At 39.3% G+C, this 19,140-nt stretch overlaps 1 protein-coding gene across 1 annotated transcript; it reads left to right on the top strand.

The window, feature by feature from the left end:
* Positions 1-1,150: 1,150 nt before the first annotated feature.
* On the top strand, positions 1,151-7,907 carry SPINK1 (serine peptidase inhibitor Kazal type 1). The gene is made up of 4 exons (XM_073801931.1): positions 1,151-1,267; positions 2,986-3,013; positions 4,625-4,731; positions 7,782-7,907. Exons 1-4 carry the CDS (start codon positions 1,209-1,211, stop codon positions 7,825-7,827), a joined length of 240 nt encoding a protein of 79 aa, XP_073658032.1. The 5' UTR covers positions 1,151-1,208; the 3' UTR covers positions 7,828-7,907.
* Positions 7,908-19,140: the final 11,233 nt, after the last annotated feature.

Genomic DNA, 19,140 nt, shown 5'->3' with positions numbered 1-19,140 from the left:
ATCCCTAATCTTTTAATCTTTTTTTTTTTTTTTTTTGCGGTACGCGGGCCTCTCACTGTTGTGGCCTCTCCTGTTGCGGAGCACCGACTCCGGACGCGCAGGCTCAGTGGCCATGGCTCACGGGCCTAGCCGCTCCACAGCATGTGGGATCTTCCCGGACCGGGGCACGAACCCGTGTTCCCTGCATCAGCAGGCGGACTCTCAACCACTGCGCCACGAGGGAAGCCCCCTAATCTTTTAAAAAGAGCACTATGCCTGCCTAAATTTCACCCTGGTGAAAGATACTATCTTATTACACCCAACAGTAAACAAACCTCCCCTTTACTCCAGAGAGAGACAGTATTCCACCTCCCAAGGTTGTTTGTTATACAAACCCTCTTGAAAAAGTTGTTTGAAACACAGGCAGTCAGTGTCTCTACTCATGACACATGCAAAAACATGAGAGATAATTGAGAATTGTCTCCCCAAACCACACATGACAGACACAATGCATATTTTAGAATGAAAGACCAACACTTTGAGGTAGCTACTATTATTATTTCTGTTCTCAGATGAATATACTGAAGCTCAGTGAAAGTGAACTACTTGTCCAAGGACAAAAAGCTGGTAAGCGTCTCTGGTGAGCCCACTCTACCTCGGAGCACACACACACCTTAGGGAACTGAGTCCTCCCTACCTCTACCCTGTCCCTCTCTCAGCTACTTTAGGCTTTGTGAATGAGTGATAGAAAAAGAGAGAAAAGAGAGAGAATAAAAAATGGAAAAGCTGAAGGAAAGGAAGAAAGAATGAAGGGAGTTTTTTAGATATTCACACCTATTCATGCACCCAGAACTACAGAGTACAAGGACCTTGGAGTTCACCTTACAGATGAGAAAACCAGGGCTTGAGAAAGGAAGGGCCTCTCCATAGTCACAGAGGAAGTTAGGGCAAGAACCAACTAACTAACCACTAGTCATCTCTTCCTAGCAGTCTTTACCTTGCACATTTTAGGCCCACAGCATTCCTCTCACCTTTCTTACACTGGTGCTGTGCTGGGTCCAGGCTATGCTACAGAGTCAATCAATAACCAAGGAGATCTGTGACAAAGGGCAGTAGGTGGAGACTGGGATACCATCCTGCCTGTATGAACCTTCCAGTCCCAGGATTCTAGAGAGAAGTGGTAAGTTGAGTTCAGTTTTTGACTGAGCCCTGGAGCCAGCAATCCAGCCATGAAGGTAGCCAGCATCTTCCTTCTCACTGCCTTGGTCCTATTGAGTTTATCTGGTAGGTGGCTTTGCTGATTTTGCTGATTTTTCTGATTTAAGTAAAACCTTTTTGACCAGTTGCTTTACTGACCACATTACTTTCTAGACTTAGAGTCTACTCTTGGACAGATCTTTTGGTCCCAGTGAGAGGAAATAAGATCAGTGGATGAGAATTATATATAGAAAGAGGGATTTTAACATAACACAGGAAAACAATTTTACTAGTGAGAACTGTCCAGACATGAAATGGTTTTCCCCAGGTAATGAGGCTGACTCTTTGTCAGAACTATGGTAGAAAATAAAAGGGATTATTTCAATATCAAGTATACTTCTAACTCTGTAAATATTTAAGGCCAATTTACAAATTTTATGTTCTCATGGAATTGCATAAATAGCTAACAAAGATTTCCAGTTACTCCAGTATATACGGCAGAATTTGATTAAAATTTTTATTTTTGACCTACAGAATATTTCTAGAAAAAATATTCTTCTTGAATAGACTGTATGTTTATATCTTCAAACTGTCTTAATAATTTTGACAGATGATCTGAACCCCTGGCATTGGCATCAGCTTCCTTTTTGTCTTCGGAGATGGTTAACACTTTTAAATTTTTATCAGATCTAGCAAAGAAACCTACTGACAGCCAAATCAGCACTTCGCGAAGAAAAGGAACAATACTATTTGCTGTATTTGCTAAATATTTATGGGAGCAGTGGTCCCTTTTCCCCTTCTCATGCATATTAATTAATACGTATAGATGCCTGAGGTGACTACGTGCTCATTAAATTTTAGACTCAACTCGATTCTAAAATTCAGTGGGACTCTCACCGCATCAGGTTCTGACTATTCCAGGGGCCTTCTTCTCCAAGCCCCTACTTTTCAATACATTTAGGTAGGAAGAACTACTTCCTCTAGATGACCTCAGAGATTGTTAGTATCAAAATCAAATCTCACCAACATTTCTTCCTCTGGATACTATCAAATTAGTTCTCCTTCCCTGCAGTGAGCTCACCCACAATCACCATCTCCTGATGGTGATGTCAACAAGACCTGCTATTTTCTAGAGAATGCAGCATGGCAATTTTAAGTATCTACCTGTAAATTCAAGAAATGTGAATTGAACTAATAGTCAGTATAATGCAATGGAGAGAGGGAGCTCTTTGGGAACTGAAGGTAAATTGTCAAAAGAGCTCCATTTTTTTAAAAACATTACTTACAAAAGAAGACTTACATGTAAGTGCAAAAGTTAGTTTTTCATCAGAAGACCTGGTTATTGCTAGTGTTCACAGCTAGTTATAGAAACTTTCCATATCTTTATCTATAAACTGAGATAAAGATACTTATATTTCCTACATCACTGTGAGATCAACAAGCTGGTTGTTACTAGAATGTCAGTGAGCGTTCAGAAGGTATTTGCTCTGTGCCTGACACATTTGAAGCAGTAAGTACATCATTTCTATTTTCAAGGAAATGGGTCAACTTGTCTTAAATATCAAATTGAGATACTTTGGTCCTAATCAAATTTTTGCTTAATTTTTTTGAGGTTTCAGCAGGCAGGGAGTGAATGGACACCAATGAGACATACTTGAAAAACAATGGTAATAAGAAGGGGTGGGTGGTGGAAGAGGAAGCAGAGAAGTCACAGACTTAAATGGAAGCAGAAAATTCTGAATGAGAATACCTCAGGCTTCTCCCATTCATGACCCAACTTGACATGTCTGATTTATGTTTTCTAGGTAGTACTAGAGCTAACTTCCTGGAAAGAAAGGTAATGACAATTTTGTAAATTTTTATTTCTGGGGCTAAGACTGTTTGTTCCACCCAAAGCGTAGTCTAACTCACCTTTCAATTTAAGTTAATATGAGGAGTATGAATGCTGGCAAGACTTAACCCATTAAATGTGGATAGTAATTGTAGTTCCGCCACAGGCGCTTATGTTGAAGGACAAATTGACTGACACATAGGCAATTTCTCTGTAGTCATATTATGCTTGCTGTGAAGGAGTTTTTATATATACTAGGGCTATCTGGTAGGACAAGGATTTTAAGTGGAAACCTTCTAAACATCACTCCAAGCAGCCCTTCCTCCTTACAGCCAGTTTGACCATGTTGCCATAAAGTTCTCTTCATCAACAAGGTGGAGCTCTAATTTATAATGAGCAATAATAATAATAAACTAGGCTCTTCCTCTAGAAAAATATTCTATATCTAACTTTTCCAGTTTTTCTTGTACTTATAATGTAAATTTCAGTAAATTTGGAGACCAGAGGATGAAGCGTCCCTCTTCTCGTTACATTTATATTTAGTGGGAAGGCCGATGGCAAACCAAAAGTGTGTAAGTAAATAAATTACTACATTGGTGATGTGTTATAAAGAAGTTCTGGTTCCATTAGAAACCTAGCCTAGTTAAATCCGGGAAGGTGCCCTAAGCCAGTGAGATTTATTTTCAGCCCTGAAGGATAAATGAGTGTTAGCAAAGGGAGAAGTAGGAGAGTAAAGTGGTTAAGAGCTAAAGCTCAGGACCTAGATTGACTGGGTTTAAATCCTGGATCCAGTAATTATTAGGTGTGTGGCCTTGGGTGATTCAATTTCTTTGTGCCTCACTGCCTTTACCAGAAGAAGAGTATAATAAAAAGTTCATAGGATAGTCTATGAGTTTAAATATAATAATATTATTAATAATATTATAATATTAATATTATAAATATAATATTAATATTATTAATAATATTATAATATTAATATTATAAATATAATATTTATATATAATATTATAATATTAATATTATACATATTAATATTATAAAAATATAATAATACATGAAAAGCACTTAGGACAGTGTCTGCCCTGTGAAAGTCATTTGATAATTACTAGTTCTTACTGACAGTAAACAGGCTGTGCAAAAACCCCAATGGTGAAGGCACCGCGTGTCTTTAATTGCCTTAGAGAAGACCAGGGTGACAGGACTAGTGTGCAAGGAAGAACACGCCTCAAGGTGTGGCTGACCTGAGAGAGCCAGCACAGGTAGTAATTGTAAATTTGAACATTATCTCACTCACTTTATTCAAACCTCACAACGCCATGATGAGATAGGTAGGAAAACAACATCATTCCCGTTTTGCAAATGAAGTGACTGTGGTTCAGAGACACCAAGAGATTTACCAATGTCACACAGCTTGCAGATAGCAGAGGCATTACTTAAAACCAGGTTTTCTGACTCCAAATTTTGGATTCTTCCTCTTGGAACACTTAGTATCACTCTCCCAATCACAATCATGCTTCCACTTTAAGCTGATCAACTCCAGGGAGATTTTAGAGACTCTGCTATAAATTCAAATGAAAAATGATGGGAAATGATTCTGTTTCATTCCATTTTTAGGCTAAATGTACAAGTGCAGTGAGTGGATGTCCCAAGATTTATAACCCTGTCTGTGGGACAGATGGAGTTACTTATTCTAATGAATGCGTGTTATGTATTGAAAATATGTGAGTACAAACCTGAATTTCTTTTAAAATATATGTTTTAAGCTAGAAGTCTTCAAATTTTTACATATATTATCCCTTTAAGCCTCAAAGACTATACCAATAACATTAATCTCACCATGAGAGAAACAAAATAGCTAGTTTTACCCCAAACAATTCTTGATTTCTTTTTCTCCTTATTATATATGTTATGATTATATAGAGAGGTGTGCATGTGTGTGTGTGTGTGTGTGTGTGTGCATTATGATAGAAAGTAGTATTTATTATGTCAAGCATTATGCGAGGCACTTAATATTCACAATGACTCTATGAGGTAAATAATACTCAGCTTAATATACCCATGAAGAAATTGAGACTCAGTTTAAATAACTTGCTCAAGGTCACCCAGCCATGAGTGGCAGATCTGGTACAAAATCCTTGCTCTTTCCACTATACTTTAAAGTCAGGTACTAGACTAAATATTTGTGAGATCCACAAGAAAATCCAACATGTTTTGTCTCCCAGTTTGCTTACACTCAACGCTAACACGGTGTGGTCAATGGTAGTATAAGCAAAGTGCTCCGGGAGCACAATACTAAAAAGAACTAATTGTGCCTGCTAGGATTTGGAAAAGTCTGAGGTTTTCTCTAGAACATAAAGAAGGAGAGAGAGGTATTTCAAGATGAAGAAAAAAACTGAACAAAAGTGAGAAAGGAATTAATAACATGGTGCTGTATAAAAGGTGTTAAAGAAAGGACAATGGGCTAGAGGAAGGAAAGTGTTTGAATGTTTCTTTCAATTAATTAAAAAAAAATCACTTCTACGATAAAAACCCAACCTTTTATAGCGAACAAGAGATAGTCTGGATTTTTTAAAGCCCACATACCCAAAATACCATTATACTTAAAAAATCATTCTTGGTGATAGCAATGATTGTGTTCACTAAAGCCCTGAAGTATGCAAATATGAATTATATAGATTAGGTGACCAAAAACATATTTTTGTAACACTTTATGTAATACTTTAGTGAACACAATCACTTATGGATGTGAGACCTAGCCTCAGTGGAGTTTCTGAACTGATTGTAGGTGGGTAGGTGATGGGAATTAGACTCAGGTACTCAGAGAAATAAATTCGCCACAGATTTTCTGTCTTACTCAGCTGCTGAACACTTATGTGCCAAGCATTGTGCTAGTCTCCTCTGCTTTCCTAGTGGATATAACTGAAAGAAAATAGCACAGATAAGGTAGCTTCTTGTAACTTGTGACAAGAAGTCAAATGAGGTGTGAGCAACATGCTACAGGAGTGAAGGAGAAATACAGATTGCTTCCTACTGGAAGGGTCAAGAAAGGATTCATGAATAGGGTGTCATTTAAACTGGACTTTGCATTTTCATAGCATCACAAAAGCGCTCCAGGTTAAATAAAGGTGTAGAATGATCAAAACAAATAAAAGAGATCCCACAAGCCACCCAGAAAACTCTGTTATTTTGGAACTGATGTGGTATTAACACTTTGATTTAGGTTCAAATGACTGCATGCATTCCACATCTCTAATTCCTTGTACCATGCACCCTCTCCTTGGTCTGCTTTAAGTGGTTTCAGAAAATTCTCAGTATTTAACAAGAATTGTGGAATTAGGTCTCCAGGGAGAAACATCTAATATCCTGAAGTTTTAGGCCCAAAACACTGGATGTTCTGCTTTTTCAAAAAAATTTCCACATTAAGGACTTGTAAAAGGAACTTGAAACCACTTGTTAAAAGGAATTTGAAACCACTTGTTAATTTTCTCATGGCTTATGTTCTTGACCTTAAGGTCAAACATCATATTTCCATCCAAGGGGAGGAGAAAGCAACACAACAGCCTTGAGGCTTGGTCAATTTCCAAGAGCTGGCAATCAAAAGGCCCAGTATTTAGACTGAACCATTGGGAAAATATGAGCATAGAGCTGGGACACCCGGTTTCCTTAGACTTTAAAACCTACCAGTCCTACCTGCTCTTTCTATTCTTTTAAAATTATGTAAATATGGGAGCAACATTTGAATGCCAGAAAATGTAACTTCTCTTCCTATATTTCTCTGATAAGAAAACAGGTCTAGAGAGAAAATGTGTCTTTTTCAAATGCAACATATTTTCCAATGTACCATTTTGCCTTTGTCTCTACTGCCCATTAAAAGCCCCAAACAAATACATTGTATGGTTAACTAGAGCCAGACTCTGACCTTAGTTGTTGAGCTTTGAGATGGGTAGACAAATAAGGGCTTGCATCTCCTTGATCATTAAGTGCTTAGCAGGTATATTCAGTAAGAACTTTTTTTTTCTAATTCCTGTATGTCTTCTTAGGAAATCTATACTGGCAAATTCTTCTCTATAGACTACTATTCTCCTGTAGAACTTTCTGCAATGACAGAAATGCTGTCCAATACGGAGGCCTCTAGCCATGGTACCAGCACTTAAAATGTGGCTACTATAAATGAAATCCTGGATTTTTAATATTACTTAACTTTAACTGATTTAAATTTAAATAGTTATATGGGATAGTGGACAGCACAGCTATGGAAAATAAGCCAATCCGTGGGCTCTGTCTAGATGCTAACTAAAGCAGCTATCATATGGGATAAGGATATAATTTCCTTTTGCAAGATCTCACAGATGAGAATCCCCAGAGTTCTGAGGCAATGGATCAATCAATTAGAAGGTCCTGAAGTAGCCCAGGCACCAGCTAAGATGGAAACCTGGTAGCTAGGACAATGCCGTCAGAAGGAAAAGAAGCAACAATGGATTAAAGATTAATTTCAGAAGCTTTTTATAACGCCCTGCTAGATCTGTAAACTCTGTAAGGACGGACATTTTTCCCTTTTGTTGTATCCTTAATGTATGTTATCGTTCTCAATCAATATTTGAGGAGTTAATGAATAAGTGAATGAGTAAATGAATAAGAGAAATTGAAATGGAAATGAATCTCAAACCTCTCTATTTTAAATAAAGCTGATCTTTTTTCCTTGTTTTTCTCCCGTTGTCACGTTTTATCAACAAAGTTTAAGCTGATTTTTTTCCCCCAATCTCTTCTATAGGAAACACAAGACTCCTGTCCTCATTCAAAAATCTGGGCCTTGCTGAGAACCAAGGTTCTGAAATCCCATAAGAACACTATGACGCGGTGGCTGGCCTGACTGTTGAATAAAATGCATCTAAACACTTCCTGTTGCTCCCATATGCTTTCTCCTCAAAGGCACGTTTGATTATACTGGGGACGGAGGATGGAGGCAAACTCAGAATAAGCCAAGTTTTACAAAATACAGCAATCCTGTAATTTTGGACAGGGTTTCCTTCATGCTTTTTCCTTCCCCATCTTCCTCACATTCTGAGGACTCTGTCTCAGGAAATGTGATTGCAGATATTAAGTGACAGGACATGATCGATCATGAATACATGTAATCCCATGAGGACTAGACTAGCATTTTAAGAAACAGTTGGAAAACTCTCAGTCCAGAAACATGTTGCCCATCACCTTTCACCGACTGAAATAATTCCTTTAGGGTTCCTTGGGATTTAACTGAGCATCTATTGTGCCTGGCACTGGTCTGGGTACAGAGGCATATGATTTTGAAATGCTGCCTGTCTGGTGAAACAGAGTTTAGTCTTAAGATTTTCCATATATCTCACAATGTAGATTTCAGGTGAGACACGACTTTTTCAAAGAGGCTCTGAATCATTGAGGAAACCAAAAAAGCTACATTTTCTCAACTATGCAGTGGAGAAGCCTCTGCATTCAGCCTTAATTCTCCCCCAGCAGAGGCCATTCCCTACTAGTTACTGAGGTGAGTAGCAGTGATGTAGAGCTCCCCATTTTCCCTGGTAGCCTGAGGACTATATCTCAGCCTTGACTTGGAGATCTGCTTCTTTGGGTCTGACAGGTTTGTGCTGAGATAACCAAAGAAGAACTAAGGCCTCATTTTGAATTAACTTTTACCACCAAACCATCCCCAAGAGATGATTTGCCATGGAAGGAAGGGACTACAGACCAGAGGAACTGATCATGAGGCCGCTGTGTAGTTCACTTTGCTTTACATATGAGCCACAATAACCCTGGAAGGTTATCCTTATCTTGTGAGTAAACTTAGAAAAGTTAAGTAACCTGACTAATATCACCAGCAAATAGGTGGCAAAGTTAGGCTTTTAATTCAGGGCTGACTCCAGATCTAATGCTTCCTAGTCTAAACCACAATCACCCCAGGTGGACTATTCCTTCCCGATTTCTTTCACAGGAACTTTAGGTAACATCCTCATATTAAACGGCCTATGTGTTTATAGTCAGGGACAGCAACTAAGGTAGAAATAATGAAGTGCCTCAAAAGTAGAAAAGTATCTATAATCACAAAAAAAGAATAGGAGAAGCAGCTTGAATTCCTAAGCTCATACAAAGCAGCAGCCCAGAATGGAGAAGTGGGTAGAGGGTTAAGTGAACCTGAGATGCATCAGGTTCCCTGATAAATAGTGGAGAATACATCACCCACTGAACCAAAGGTAGCCAATAAAATCTGTGCCACACTTGGAAAACACAGTTGCCGGACACTCTAAGGGTTAGGTTAATTTCTTGTGCAATTCAGAATATACATGACTTGAGGTTTAAATCTGACCACTAGGGGATGCTGTGGTCTACCAAGTGACTCAGCCAAACCACCACCTCACAGTTCAGGTAAGTTATGAATGCAAGATGGCTTCCAGCATCTTGTCTGTGATGCTAGAGGACATTTCAAGGACAACGCTAAGCTTAAGGAACTTGGATACAGTAAATGGATTTAAACATTGAATGCTAGAAATTTTCGTGTCTAATTGGACCATATTACAGGAGAGAAGAGGTTTGGAGATTACAGGCAGAGCCAATACATAAACCCAGATTGTCTGCCTTTAATGGTTCTGCTCTCTTTCTGACCTGTTAATAAACTTAGGCAACCCACATTTCTGCCTGGCCATGCCCCCAAAGTGTTGCCAAGCCAAGTTCTCAGGACACAAAATAAGACGAACAAGAGGCAATAGCTGCCCCTGGGAAAGAAAGGATGGACAACGAATGGTACCTGAAAGCAAATTCACAAGTCACACAATTCAAGGATCTGAAACCGAGCAGGATCCTGTGGGGCCCTCCTGGGTACAAATCCTTTCCCTGTCCCCCATTTCTTGTTTGCAGGAAGAGGGCTTCAACCTCCTAGACCTTCCCGGAGTTCCAAAGAGCACATTCAAACAGTTGGTGGTCAGGAAAGTAAGAGAACGCAGAAACAAAGGCGGAGCAATCAAGAAACTATAGTGCGGTGATTAAAACCTCGAACTCATTCCCCCTCAAGGGATATACTTAACAGTATCTTTGAGTTCTTCTGCAGGAACTAAAGCCCCCACCCAGGTGGAGGATGGTAACTTCAGGCTGAGCCCAAGATTCCTGGAGCACCTCCCCGTTACCTCACCAACAACCAATCAGTAGAAAGTCACATCCCCTATAGCCCTCATCCCAAATTGTACCTATAAAAATTCCTCCCTGAGAAGCATCAGGAAGTTCGGAGGTTTTTGAACATGAGCCACCCTATTCTCCTTTCTTGGTCCTGTATTAAGCCTTCCTCTGCTCCAGACTCCGACATTTTGGTTTGTTTAGCCTCACTGTGTGTTGGGCACAGAATCTTGTGTTCCGTAACATTAAAATCTTACAAATGTTTTTCCCGCCAGTCTGGATTTGGAAAGGAAGGGACAAAATGAAACCTTACCTTCCTCTCTCGACCAGGCAGCACAGAAAGAAACAGAGATGGGCCAGCTGACTTCAGTAAGGATTCTTACCCTCGGCCAGCTCCTGCAGGATTTCCCTGGATCCTGTCTGTGGGTTCCAGAGAGAGTGGGGTGTCCCAGGGGGTTTTCCCTCTACCCTTCACGGTGAGCGCTTGGCTGAGACTCCATTTTCTCCAGGGCGCGTCATACACGAATAATCTTGTCTAGGTTCAAAGTTCTCCATTGCGGCCATTGTAATTCATGTTTATCTTTGGTAAGATTAACCTGCTCATTCTGCCTTCAAACAAAATTTTATTCGCCCGAGGCGTCACTCCGGACCAGTCCAGCGTTAAGTCGGACCAAGTCTGACGCGGGACCCGGTCTAGTTTCAGAGTCGGCCCCGTCCATCACCGGAAACAGTCCGGTCTCTTATGTCCGTTGCATTCCAACTCCGGCCAGTTTCAGAACCCAGGCCAGGGGGAAAAAGTGCTCAAAGTCTGAAAGTTCTTAACACACAATGGATGGATGGAGGATTCGAGTGAATTTACCCACCACCTCCAGAGGCGGCGAGAAAGCCGCGACTCAAGGGCCTGTGCAGGTACCTTCACTGCTGTTTCTCGTCCCCCTGAGGGCTGTTGAGGGTCTCCTTGGGTTCCCTCTTCTGTCACCAGACCTGTGAAAAGATAAACTGAGGCATATTAAAAATTTTAAGTTTGAGGGGCTTCCCTGGTGGCGCAGTGGTTGAGAGTCCGCCTGCCGGGTTCGTGCCCCGGTCCGAGAAGATCCCACATGCCGCAGAGCGGCTGGGCCCGTGAGCCATGGCCGCTGAGCCTGCGCGTCCAGAGCCTGTGCTCCGCAACGAGAGAGGCCACAAGAGTGAGAGGCCCACGTACCGCAAAAAAAAAAAAAAAAAAAAAAAAAAATTTAAGTTTGAGCAAAAATTGATTCAAATCGGGCAGCGTCCAAACTAGCTGACAGGAAGGAGCTCCAAGGGTCAGTGCAAAATGGCATTTACAGCCAGAAAGGAGGGGGGACAAGGAAGTTACTAGACAAAGTTATTGCAATGTCACTTTCCTTTAGGGGATGGCAGGGGTTTAACAGGCAGATTATTTAACTAATGCTGATTAGGCGATTTCTGATCTACTAATTTAAGATTCCATGTCTCGAAATGGAAACTATAATTCAGTTAAGTCTTGGTTTGGTGACATGGGTCTTAGCGTAAGCAACTCCACTGGGGGCCTGTTGCCTTATTTTTAACAGAACCATCAGAAAGCATGTGGATTACTGTGTTCATGTCTGGTTGGTTCATTTTTTAAAAAGATATTTACAACTGGAATATGTTTAGAGGAGACAGATAACCATGATAGATAAGAACTTGAAACTTTTTCCTATGATAGATGGTTGAAAGAAGTAGGAAACTTTTGTTTGAGGAAAGGAAAACCCTTAGAAATCTGCTGACTCTTTTCAAACAATTTAAGGGAGAGAATGCTAACACCATGAAAGCAGAAACTTTGTTCTTTTTTTATTGCTGTATTACAGGCTGGAAGACAGTACCTAACATCTAGGAGGTGCTCAATTAATATTCTTTTTGTTACATAAATGAATGAGGAAGAGGAATAAACATGTTCTTGTTGGCCCCAAAGGGTAGAATTTAGAATAATTGCGTAGGGATTAAAGGGAGATTGATTTGGGTTCAGTAGAAAAGCATATAGTATAATGGTTAAAATCAGGGTCTCTGATTTAGCGTGCCTGGACTGGAATCTGGTTTTACCACTACTTAACCATGTGTCCTGGAAAAAGGCAGAGGATTTCTCAAAGTCTCAGTTTTCTCATCTCTAATATAGGGTTAATAATAACAAGTCCCTCTTAGGGCAATCAGTACAATGCCTGCTCTACAGTAAGTGCTCAAGAAGGACTAACTATTATTATCACTGTTGTTATTGTTCATCTCATAACCCTTCGAGCTCACTAAAAAGGTCTCCTGGTACATGAACATTTCCCTGATAGGAAGAGCTCTGCTTCTTCAGGTAACAATTCACTGCATTATTGAATTGTTACCCTCTGGAATAGATTCCTTAACTGGGTACAAGAGTAGACTAAAATCACTCTGCTTTTAACTGTAGAAAATTCCAAGGTTATAAACCACACCCCCAAAACAAGAACTCAAGGGTAGTGACTGAGAATAAGTTTTGTGGAAGGAGAAGGGTTTTGTGGCCATGGTGGAAAATAGGGTAGTAAACCCAACTTCCACTGTTAGTTCCTCATCCCTAGGGAATTAGGAATGCAGGACAGTTGCCTTTACTGGTTTCAGAGTATTTGAAATATAAAGCTATCAGACAAAAATAGTATACAAAAAAATATTTTTGTCCCATTGAAGAAGTAAACTTGTTTGAAATAAAACATTTTTTAAAGTATTTCTAATAGTTTTTAAAACTATGATGATTTTTCATAGTTTATGAGCCTCCTGAGAAATAGGAACATGAGGAACATTGAAACTTTTATTTCCATTTCTCTTGCCCAATTTATCCCCTAAAAACCTTTACTTAATCCAACTAAGTAAAAATAAAATGTATTTGCATAATAAAAGAAGCAATTGCATAAAAAGGTGCAAAGCTCTTACATTTCAAAGCTCTTTTTTTTTTTTTTCTGGATTTTTAACCACTGCGCAGCCAGGGAAGTCCCTAGGAATTTGCATTTTAAGCCAGCTAAGCATCTGATGGGCTTGGGGGTTGGAGAACCTACGTGGGGGTAGTTGGGCACAGGTAGGGACCTCAGAACAGTTTTCTTGCCAAGAGGGTGCTAGACGCATGGGGAGAAATATTGAAAATGGGGATGGGGAAAAGACTTATACTGAGTAAGTATAAAACGTATACTGAGTACTTAGCACTGCTAACAATTTCCTTTTCTTTTTTTTTTTTTATTTTTTATTGGAGTATAGTTGTTTTACAATGTTGTGTTAGTTTCTACTGTATAGCGAAGTGGAGTTCCCTGTGTTATACAGCAGGTTCTAATTAGTTATCTATTTTATACATACTGTGTATATATGTCAATCCCAGTCTCCTGACGCATCCCACCCCCGCCACTTTTCCCCCCTTGGTGTCCATACATTTGTTCTCTACATCTATGTCTCTATTTCTGCCTTGCAAACAGGTTCATCTGTACCATTTTTCTAGATTCTAAATATATGTGTTAATATACAATATATGTTTTTCTCTTTCTGACTTACTTCACCCTGTATGAGTCTCTAGGTCCATCCACATCTCTACAAATGACCCAATTTTGTTCCTTTTTATGGCTGAGTAATATTCCACCATATATATATACGTGCCACATCTTCGTTATCCATTCACCTGTTGATGGACATTTAGGTTGCTTCCATGTCCTGGCTATTGTAAATAGTGCTGCAGTGAACACTGTGGTACATGCATCGTTCTGAACCATGGTTCAGAAAGGTATATGCTCAGTAGTGGGACTGCTGGGTCACATGGTAGTTCTATTTTTAGTTTTTTAAGGAACCTCCATGCTGTTCTCCATAGTGGCTATATCAATTTACATTCCCACCAACAGTGCAGGAGGGCTCCCTTTTCTCCACACCCTCTACAGCATTTATTGTTTGTAGATTTTTTTTTTTTGCGGGGGGGGGGGGGGGTAGGAGTTTATTAATTATTTATTTTTGCTGTGTTGGGTCTTAGTTTCTGTGCGAGGGCTTTCTCTAGTTGTGGCAAGCGGGGGCCACTCTTCATCGCGGTGCACGGGCTTCTCACTATCGCGGCCTCTCGTTATGGAGCACAGGCTCCAGACGCGCAGGCTCAGTAGTTGTGGCTCACGGGCCTAGTTGCTCCGCGGCATGTGGGATCCTCCCAGACCAGGGCTTGAACCCGTGTCCCCTGCATTGGCAGGCAGATTCTCAACCACTGCACCACCAGGGAAGCCCCGTTTGTAGATTTTTTGTTGATGGCCATTCTGACCCGTGTGAGGTGATACCTCATTGTGGTTTTGATTTGCATTTCTCTAATGATTAGTGATGTTGAGCATCTTTTCATGTATTTGTTGGCCATCTATGTGTCCTCTTTGCAGAAATGTCTATTTAGGTCTTCTGCCCAATTTTGGATTGGATTATTTGGTTTTTTTTATATTGAGCTGCATGAGCTGCTTGTATATTTTGGAGATTAATCCTTTGTCAGTTGCTTCATTTGCAAATATTTTCTCCCATTCTGAGTGTTGTCTTTCCGTCTTGTTTATGGTTTCCTTTGCTGTGCAAAAGCTTTTAAGTTTAATTAGGTCCCATTTGTTTATTTTTGTTTTTATTTCTCTTACTCTAGGAGGTGGGTCAAAAAGGATCTTGCTGTGATTTATGTCAGAGAGTGTTCTGCCTCTGTTTCTCTCTAAGAGTTTTATAGTGTCCGGCCTTACATTTAGTCCTTTAATCCATTATGAGTTTATTTTTGTGTATGGTGTTAGGGTGTGTTCTAATTTCATTCTTTTACATGCAGCTATCCTTTTTTCCCAGCACCATTTATTGAAGAGGCTGTGTTTTCTCCATTGTATATTTTTGTCTCCTTTGTCAAAGATAAGGTGACCGTATGTGCATGGGTTTATCTCTGAGCTTTCTATCCTATTCCATTGATCTATATTTCTGTTTTTGTGTCAGTACCATACTGTTTCGGTGACTGTTACATTGTAGTACAGTCTGAAGTCAGGGAGGCTGATTCCTCCAGCTCTGTTTTTCTTTCTTAAGATTGCTTTGGTTATTCGGGGTCTTTTGTGTTTCCATACAAATTGTAAAATTTCTTGTTCTAGTTCTGTGAAAAATGCCATTGGTAATTTGATAGGGATTGCATTGAACATGTAGATTGCTTTGGGTAGAACAGTCATTTTCACAATATTGCTTCTTCCAATCTAGGAGCATGGTATATCTCTCCATCTGTTTGTGTCATCTTTGATTTCTTTCATCAGTGTCTTATAGTTTTCTGAGTACAAGTGTTTTACCTCCTTAGGTAGATTTATTCCTAGGTACTTTATTCTTTTTGTTTCATTATTTAAGCAGTACCTAACTTTTAGCTAAATAATATGAAACATGTAGATAATAAAATGATGTTCATGAAAAAGGAATAATATAGGTTTTTGCTTTTCAACAAGTCAACATTCAACATTCACTGGAAAGCCAACAAACATCAAAAGTAAAATAGGCTTGTTGGAGATAAGGTCAAAAGACACTTGGTTTGGTGGATTGCTATTTGTGGCCATGCATTTTTTTAGATAGTAATAGGTGACCATTCTATTTATTGCATGTGTAGTCATGAATAAAGCATGTAAAATAAAATTAATACTATTCTGGGGGGGCTTTTTATTATTCCCTGTTGAAGGAAGGACTAACAGAAAGTGGCAGATTAGGAGTCATCGAACAGTTGTGTTAGAAACAGAAAATAAACACAAAGAAAACTACTGAGTAAGAAAAATACATACCTGTGGAATTTAGAGGAGCAAAAAGCAGGAGCCATGTGTACTATAAAAACAAATAGACAAGAACAACAACAAAAGAAACATAGAGGTAAGCACCTGAATAGAATAGAAATAGAAATAGAATAGAAAAAGAATGAGAAGCAGAGAGAAAGACAGTGAAAATTTAGGAACTTTTATAGTGATTATAATTCTTCAAGGCCATATTCAATGTAAGTTATTATATTTTGAACTGCTTATGCTACATATCAGGGTTTTTAAACTCTTTTGTTTATTGAAATGTATGTGCTTTTCCTTAAAACTTACAGCTATATTTTTGAAATAAAGTTTTTTTTGATTTCTAGAGAACTTTAAAATATTCAAAAGAATGACTTAATGGAAATTAGCTTTCAAACCTTAACAATGTAAATTACTATCAGGTGAAAGTTAATGAACAATAATAAATAGGAGCCAACCTGTATTGAGTAATTAATCCCATGTGCCAGACCCTATGTTAAATGCTTCCCTTGCATTGTCCCACTGAATCCTCACAGTGACCCCTGAGATCCTCATTTTAGGAATGAGAAAACTGAGATTCTCATTCACTCAGGGTTAGAGCTATTAAAACCGCAGAATTCCTTGGCTTATCTGTCATGTTACACTGCCTGTCCATCTCTTACTTATAACTGCTACTGCCTCTGCCTTCTGTGACAGCATTTATAGCCTCCCCTTCTTTAAAAGTAATTACTCCAGGTTCCCTGAACCTACCATGCTCTCTGGCCTCTGCATTACTTCTCTGAGTTGTCCTTATTGTTCAACCTCCCCACCTTTCACACACACATACACACACACACACACACACATTATTTGCACACAATCCATCTGTCTAATTTTTTCTTGGTTTATCAGATGCAGGTGTGACCTCTGAGAACTCTTTCTTAATACAACTCTTCTTAAGTGCCCCCTCTTTTTGGTTCTTTTATGTGCTTGGCCAATTTCTCAAACATCTTTTCAAGATCTCTGCCACTGCAGAAACCATGGTCTCCCCAGTGTTTTCTAGGTTTTCCTCTTTTCTTGATTTTCTAGGCATTCTAAGCACTCTTAGGTATATGAGTCAGGTCAGTAAATCTGTTTCATAGCCAAACACTACACCCCCTTCCCCCACTCATGCTCATCAGAAAAATCAACTGTATCTAGTAGAGCTAAAAAGTGAGGACCAACAAAATTTTCCATAGAACTTGGACAATGGAATCCATCCCTAAAACACTCTCTCAAATCCAACCCTTCTTCTCCATTTCCTCAAATACTGCCCTCTCTAAGCCCAGCATTACTTCTGATGTGGTTTAATATAACTCACTAGGTGCTCTATCTGTCCAAGGTTATTCAGTCTGTCTTCCTTCCAGTGTATCCTCCTACTCTATACACTGCACAGTACCAACTCTTTCTGAACGAGTAAATACTTCTAGACCACACAATAAAGTAGTACTTTGATTTTTTTAAAAAAAGCTGTAAAGGCTACAGATTGTCTACTGAAGAAAGTCCTAATTTAGCCTGGTGGTTATAACCCCTCAGGAATATAAAACCTCACATGTTCTGTCTTCACTCTAGGCATTTTTCTCACGATAATGTCTTTCTGCATTCCTTTTTTACCTGTCACTTTTACCTATTTAATAAACATCCCACACACATGTGTTATCACTTAAGGTAGTAGTTCTCAAACTTTAGACTCCATGAGAATCCCCTGGAGAGCTTCTTTACAATTGCAATGGCCAAGCCTCACCCTCCAGAAATTATGGATCAGTTGATTTGAGGTGGATCCCACTGATTTGTCATCCATCTCAGTTGTTAAATCTCCCATGAATTTTTCCTGCTCTCCCAAGCCTATCTCTTCCAAATTCCCATAATAATTTGTTGGTTCCTCTCTTATTGTAACCACAGTCAACCTTGAAATATAAGAAAGTGTGCTAATGTTTATTTGTTTTAGTTTCCTAAGGGGAATGATTGAGTCCTAAGTATCTCTGTATTCTGTATTACACAAACACAGAACATTCTCAGTATACTGACTCAATAAATAAACGAAAATTAATTTTATATCATGAATCTGGTGGTGGTCAATATTTTTAAAGAGTTGGGTTTCCTTCTTTCATATTAGGTGAAAATTCCTGTTTGAAAATTGATGTGTGGAGAAGGACACCTTTTTCTTTACCCAATTATATTCAGTATCTGGAGTCTGCAAGTTAAACTGATGTATTACAGATTAACAGGAGAAAAACGGCTGATTCATATGCATATGAAAGCTAACAAAAGAAGTAACTAGCTCACTAGATGGTTAAACATAGAGGCACAGATGCCTAACTCAGTAGGGGAAAAGGAGGGAGAAGAAAAGGCTTCTGTGGGAAGAACAAATAGGAGAGACAAATGGGTTTTTAGGAGAGCAGATGAAAAAGTTTGTGATGATGTTTGTCTGTGCAGGTGTGAATGGTCTTTCCCTCTTCTTCACGGCCTTATTTTCATTTATAATAGGTTTACTCATCTTCTTTTGTCTCCCACTAGACCTGCCCCAAAGATGGAATTTACGGCAGTCTTATTTCCCAGAAGTTGCCTGGATCTATGGATAAACTGTTCCTTCTGTTCAGTAGATAAAATTCTGCACATACGAGGATGGGAGAAAACGCCACTGTGCATGGAAAAAGAAAGCAAGACCTTCAAGGGAGGTAAGATTGAGGGATTGGGCGTTTTATGCCTATTATCCCCCCTTTCTGCTTTCAGTGTAGATGGAAATGAGAACAAGGTTTCTTAGGGGTGAGAGGGAAAGGAACATGTAAAGGCATGGGGAAACCTACCTAAGCATCAAGGAGGCTTATCTTCAAGGAAAAGATTATCACTGTTCTCAAAGATATCATCCTGATGCTAGATTTGTCACTTGTTTCACATCCCTACTACCAACACTCTCCGAAATCCCTGCTCCAGTGTAACTTATGCTTTTACTTCTCTCATATCTTGTTCCTACCTTTATCTGTCTATCTCTACCACATTTAACTGGAGGTCTATCGGAAGACAGCGAAGTGTACCATCCCTACAAATTGTGTCTATGGGAACAAAAATGGGTTTTTTGTACATGTAACTAGGAAGGAGGAGGCTTATTGATGATTTTGGAAAGTGAGACAGAGTTTTCCTCTCATTCAAAAAGTCAAAGCCAGAAGTTACTTACCTTATATAAAGTACTTTCAATCAAACATAATT

This window comes from Tursiops truncatus, chromosome 3 (genome assembly GCF_011762595.2).
Source record: "Tursiops truncatus isolate mTurTru1 chromosome 3, mTurTru1.mat.Y, whole genome shotgun sequence".
Classification (NCBI taxonomy): domain Eukaryota; kingdom Metazoa; phylum Chordata; class Mammalia; order Artiodactyla; family Delphinidae; genus Tursiops; species Tursiops truncatus.
This window is presented reverse-complemented; position numbering and strand designations above follow the sequence as displayed.